Source organism: Leptonychotes weddellii, chromosome 14, assembly GCF_054177405.1.
Source record: "Leptonychotes weddellii isolate Sample4059 chromosome 14, ASM5417740v2, whole genome shotgun sequence".
In the NCBI taxonomy this organism is placed as follows: domain Eukaryota; kingdom Metazoa; phylum Chordata; class Mammalia; order Carnivora; family Phocidae; genus Leptonychotes; species Leptonychotes weddellii.
In genome coordinates, this window is record NC_138382.1 from 3,890,723 (window position 1) to 3,896,737 (window position 6,015).

A 6,015-nucleotide genomic window follows, 5' to 3' on the forward strand; every position below is an offset into this window, starting at 1 on the left:
ACTATGAATACTAGAAAGAACAACATTCACTGCCATCATAATATTTTCTAAAGGACTACTTTAGGGACTTCTTACTGTTTTTAAGAAAAACACATTTCTAGAGAAGAGATATTGAAAGCCAAGATCAAATGCTACCAAGTAAACAGACCACAATTCTGTTGAGTAGCCACTGTGAGTTTACAGGTTCTGAGGGAAGATAGGCCTGGTCTGGCTGACCTGATCCTCTAGGGGCTCAGCGAAGTGACACACCCCAAAGCTGCATGACCCTGCACACTGATGAGGAACGCCGTCTTGTGCCCATGAAACGTGTCCGGCAGGATGGGACTGCATGTTTTCATTTCAAGGAAATGTCCCAGAGTAGGAGAACTTACACTGATTCCAAAATGTTCAGTGACTCCTCGACCATGCTCCCCCAGAACTCCGAACGAAAGGCTTTCCTCCAGAAAGATTCTTGCTTTGTATTTGTATTTTAACTTAACCTAAGTGGTAAACAAAACACAACTTTAAAATACTGATGATTAGCACACTAGAGAATATATTGGGAAGAACAAACCTAAACCTAAAATAAAAAGGAAAAAAAAAAAAGCATGTACAGTTGATCCTCAATACTGGTGGATTTGTATTTGTGCATCTGCCCACCTGCTAAAGTTTCTTTGTAATCAACACACAAGGCATAGTGTAGAGGGGCAAAATCCTTGCATATTCCCAGCTGAGTCTGACTACTGCTTCAGCTCATACTGTAAACAAGTGTCCTTCTTCAGGATTTCTTTATTACCATGTTTTTTGCATTTTGTGCTCTCTGCTGGCGATTTTGTTTAGGAGGGCCCCAAGCACAGCGTTGAAGTGCCGTCTAGCATTCTTAAGTGCCAGACAGCTACGATGTGTCTTACAGAGGAAACAGTTGTGTTAGATCAGCTGCATTTCAGGCATGAGTTACAGTGCTGATGGCCCTGAGCTCAATGTGAATGAATCAACAATATGTGTTAAACCGAAGCACCTGGGTGGCTCAGTCAGTTAAGTGTCTGCCTTCGGCTCAGGTCATGATCCCAGGGTCCTGGGATGAAGCCCCATGTTGGGCTCCCTGTTCAGCGGGGAGCCTGCTTCTCCCTTTGCCCCTCCCCCTGCTTGTGCTCTCTCTCTCTCTCACAAATAAATAAAATCTTTAAAAAAATAATAATAGAAACAAAAAAACTCCCCAATATGTGTTAAATAAAATGTCTTTGAACAAAAAACACATAAAACAAGGTTAGGTACTGAGCGAATGATGAAAATGCTCTGACCAGAGGCTTGCAGAGAACAAACCACATTTGCCCTAAGAGCCATAGTTCAGTATTTACAGCCTGTATATAGAACATAACTATGTACATGCACTTTCTAGAACATAACAACAGGTGGCCCTTGAACAACACAGGTTTGAACTGCACAGGTCTGCTGAGACGTGGATTTTTTTCAATAAATACAGTCCAGCACTGTAAATGTATTTTTTCTTCCTTATGATTTTCTTAACATCTTCTTTTCTCTAGCTTACTTTAAGGATGTATAATACGTATGACCTACAAAACGTGTTAATCAGCTGTTTATGTTATGGATAGGGTTTCTAGTCAACAGGAGACTATTAGTAGTTAAGTTTTTGGGGAATCAAGAGTCATGTGGACTTTCAACTGCGTGGGGGTCAGTGCCCCTAACCCCTGCATTGTTCAATGGTCAAAGGTACCACGATGACGAAAAGAGGCTGTACTTTAGATGCTCTAAATTTAACTCAATAATATAGACAGCACAATGCCAATTTTTAAAGATGGAAATATTAAGGTATGAATGATGACATGTAATCTATCTGTTAAATACTGATTATGCATAAAATTCCTGAGGAAATGTATATCATTCTTCCCTCAGTGGCACTGTGTTTTAATTTGAATTCACGGCATTTTTTTTTAATTCAGAAAAAGCTTTCATTAATATGCTTTTCAATCTGTTTTTCTCTTTGCTTTTGGTCTTATAAGAAAGTCTTTTCCCAGCAAAGGTTTAGATGTATATTTATCTTAGGTTCTTCTAATTATTTCATGTTACTTTTTTGTTTACACAGTGGGAAACTGAACATATGCAAGCCTGTATACAGCTTCCCCCCTCAATGTTTAATTGATTTATCCCTAAATGGTATGAACGTGATCAGTATCACAAGTCAATTAAAGTACAGTGATTATCAACCACTAAATTTAAATGGATTTTTATTAATAATGAATAAGCTAATTTGGGGAGAATTCTATCTTTTCAACACTGTTTGCCATCCATTCATATGTATGAAACATTATAGGAATGAGATATTTTTTAAAAATCATGTTTTAGAAAATTTTCAATAATATTATGACAGCACTGGTACACAGATAGACAATCAGTGAAACAAAACAGAAATCCCAAAGTCAAACCCTAATTTGTATTCTGTAATCTTTACAAACTCAATGCTACTCTATACTTGACCTGTTCCTTACACTTTATATTTTGTTTCATGGTTTGGCTGTATTATCTGTCCACCGGTACTGCTTTACTATCAGAGTCCTAAATATGCAATTCTGGTATCTTTTGGCCCACTATCACCCCCATGTGCTTCTATCAGTCTTTGACATGAAAATAAGAAGAGGAAAACAAATACATCTCTTTCAGTGATATTTGAGATGTATTTAGATTTCCTCAAGAAACAGTGAAAAACTTTAAAAACAAGATATGAAATCCTTATTCTGAATCTTCATTCAATTGATGAACTCACAGATTCAAGTTTCAGTGGCTGAATGCAAGGGTGGTTCAACATAGGAAAATCAACTATATTAATAGGATGAAGGAAAACACATGATCAACTCATCAACTGATACAGAAAAAGCATTTGACAAAATCCAAACCTCGCATGGTATAAACACTCAACATATTAGGATGGGGGGGGGAACCTCCTCAACCTGATGAAGGGCATTTAGGGAAAACACACAGCTAATATCATACTCAATGATGGCAGCCTGAAAAGCTTCTCCCTCTTGCCACTCCTAGTCAACACCGTACGGGAGGTTCTAGCCAGAACAATCAGGAAAGAAAAAGAAATAAAAGACATCCAAATTGGAAAGGAAGAAGTGAAACTATCTCTATTCATAAATTACAGGAGTTTATATATAGAATATTCAGTGATACAAGATTAAAACACAAAATCAGGGGTGCCTGCCTGGCTCAGTTGGTGGAGCATGCAACTGTTGATCTTGGGGGTTGTGAGTTTGAGCCCCCATGTTGGGTGTAGAGGTTACATTAAAAATAAAATCTTAAAAAAATAATAAAAAATAAAAAATAAGAAACCCCTCAAAATCAGTTGTATTTCTATAAACTAGCAGTTAACAACCCCTAAAACAAGTCCATTTATAACATCATCAAAAAGAATGAAATACTTAGGAATGAATTTAACCAAAGAGATGTCAGACCTGTACAGTGAAAACCACAAAACACTGCTGAAAGAAATTAAAGAAGATCTAAATAAATGGAAATACTTCTGTGTTCATGGATTCAGATTTAATATCATTAGATGGAAATACCTCCTAAAGCAATCTATAGATTCAATACAATCCTGATTCAATACAATCCCTATCCAAATTTCAATGGCTTTTTTTTTTTTTTACAGAAATAGAAAAGCTGATCCTAACCTTCAAATGGAATCTCCAGGGACCCCAAATAAGCAAAAACAATCTTAAAAAAGAACAAAGTTGGAGAACTCACATGTCTTGATTTCAAAATTTACTATAAAGCTACAGTAATTGAGATGGTACGATACTGGCATAAGGCTAGACATACAGACACATGGAACAGACTCGAGTCCTGAAATACAGCCCATCTCTCTATGGTCAATGGACTAGGACCATTCAGTGGAAAACAACAGTTTCTTCAACAAATGGTACGGGGACAACCTGAAACCACATGCAAAAGAATGAAACTGGACACATCCCTCATAGCACATACAAAAATTAAGTCAAATGGATCAGAGGGGGCACCTGGGTGGCTCAGTCGGTTAGGCGTCTGCCTTCAGCTCAGGTCATGATCTCAGGGTCCTGGGATGGAGCCCAGCATCAGGCTCTCTGCTCAGCGGGGAGTCTGCTTCTGCCTCTCACTCTCCCTCTGTGTTCTCTCTCTCTCTCAAATAAATAAATAAAATCTTAAAACAAACAAAAACCCAAAATGGATCAGATATCTAAAACAAAGCTAAAACTATAAAACTCTTAGAAGAAAACACAGTGGTATATCTTCATGACTCTGGATTCGACAACAAATTTCTTAGATATGACACCAAAAGCACAAGCAACAACAAAAAACTAGATAAATTAGACTTCATCAAAATTAAAATCTTCAGTGCATCAAAGGACACTAATCAAAGAAATGACAAAACAACCTACAGAATTGGAGAAAATATTTGCAAATCATGAATCTAGTGAGGGTCTAGAATCCAAAACATGTAAAGAACTTAACAAGAAAAACAACCCAATTTAAAAATGGGCAAAAGACTTCTAAAGACATTTCTTCAAAGATATACAAATAGCCAACAAATATAGGAAAAGAGGCTCAACATCATTAGTCTTTGGGGAAATGCAAATAAAAACCATGTGCTTCACACCTACCAGGGTGGCAGAAATTGAAAAAAACAACTGAGTGCTGGTGAGGCGGTGGAGAAACTGGAACCCTCCCCGCTGCTGGTGGGGATGTAAAATGGTGCAGCCACTGGGGAAAAGAGTCTGGCAGTTCCCCAGTAAGTTAAACACAGAATTACCATTCGATCCAGCAACTGTACGGCCAGGAATATACACAGAACTGAAAACAGGGATTCAAACAAAGACTTGTACACAAATGTTCATGGCAACTTACAACAACAAGCAGAAAGCGGAAACAATCCAAATCTCCATCAACAGATCAACAATGCAACACGTCCACACGAGGGACTATGGCTTGGCACTAAAAGGGAATGAAGGACTGATACATGCTACAAACTGGACGAACTACGAAAACATGGGAAGCAGAGGAAGCCAGATACAAAAGGTCACAGATGATACGATGCCATTTATCAGGAATATCCAGAATGGGTAAATCCATAGAGACAGAAAGCAGATGGGTGGTTGCTAGGGGCTATAGGCAGGGGAAAATGGGGAGTGACTGCTTAGTGGGCAGGGGTCTTATTGGGAGAAAACCAGATCGTTGATGGTTGTGTGACAGGGTGCCTTTGCCAAATGCCAGAACCGTACTCTCTAAAATGGCTAATTTTATCTTATGTGAACTTCACCTCCATGAAAAAGAAATCTCAACAGTCATGGTTTCTAAAAACAGTACATTGCTTTTCCTGTTAAAAAGCTGTTTTGGGGCACCTGGGTGGCTCAGTTGGTTAAGCATCTGCCTTTGGCTCGGGTCATAATCTCATGGTCCTCACATCGAGCCCCCCTTTCGGGCTCCTTGCTTCTCCCTTTCCCTCTGCCCCTCCCCATCACTTGTGCTTTCTTTTGTTCTCAAATAAAATAAAAATCTTTAAACAAAAAAACTGTACACTTAAAGTAAATGTATTTTATTTGTATGTCAATTACACCTCAATATAGTTGGTTTTAAAAAGCTGGGCCTTGATTATTCTTTAAAGACCAGGGTCGGCATGTAATGTTAATTTACTTCCCTGATACAGTCACAATGTACTTACGGTACCTGTTGTGCAAAGCAATGCAGACGTTAGACATTAGAAGTGCACACAAAACAGACACTTCTCCAAAGAAGACATACAAATGGCTAACAGACGCATGAAAAAATGTTCATCATCATTAGCCACCAGGGAAATTCAAATCAAAACCACATTGAGATACCACCTTACACCAGTTAGAATGGCAAAAATTGACAAGGCAAGAAACAACAAATGTTGGAGAGGTTGTGCAGAAAGGGGAACCCTCTTACACTGTTGGTGGGAATGCAAGCTGGCGCAGCCACTCTGGAAAACAGTATGGAGGTTCCTCAAAAAGTTAAAAA

General features: G+C 38.5%; 1 protein-coding gene across 2 annotated transcripts in view; it reads right to left on the reverse strand.

The window, feature by feature from the left end:
* SPTLC1 (serine palmitoyltransferase long chain base subunit 1) overlaps nt 1-6,015 on the reverse strand; it is a 55,672-nt gene that overhangs the window by 13,101 nt on the left and 36,556 nt on the right. For both annotated transcript variants that reach the window (XM_081802756.1, XM_081802755.1), the window contains exon 9: nt 372-479. In XM_081802756.1, coding sequence (XP_081658882.1) covers nt 372-479 — 108 coding nt within the window. The remainder of the gene's footprint in view (nt 1-371; nt 480-6,015) is intronic.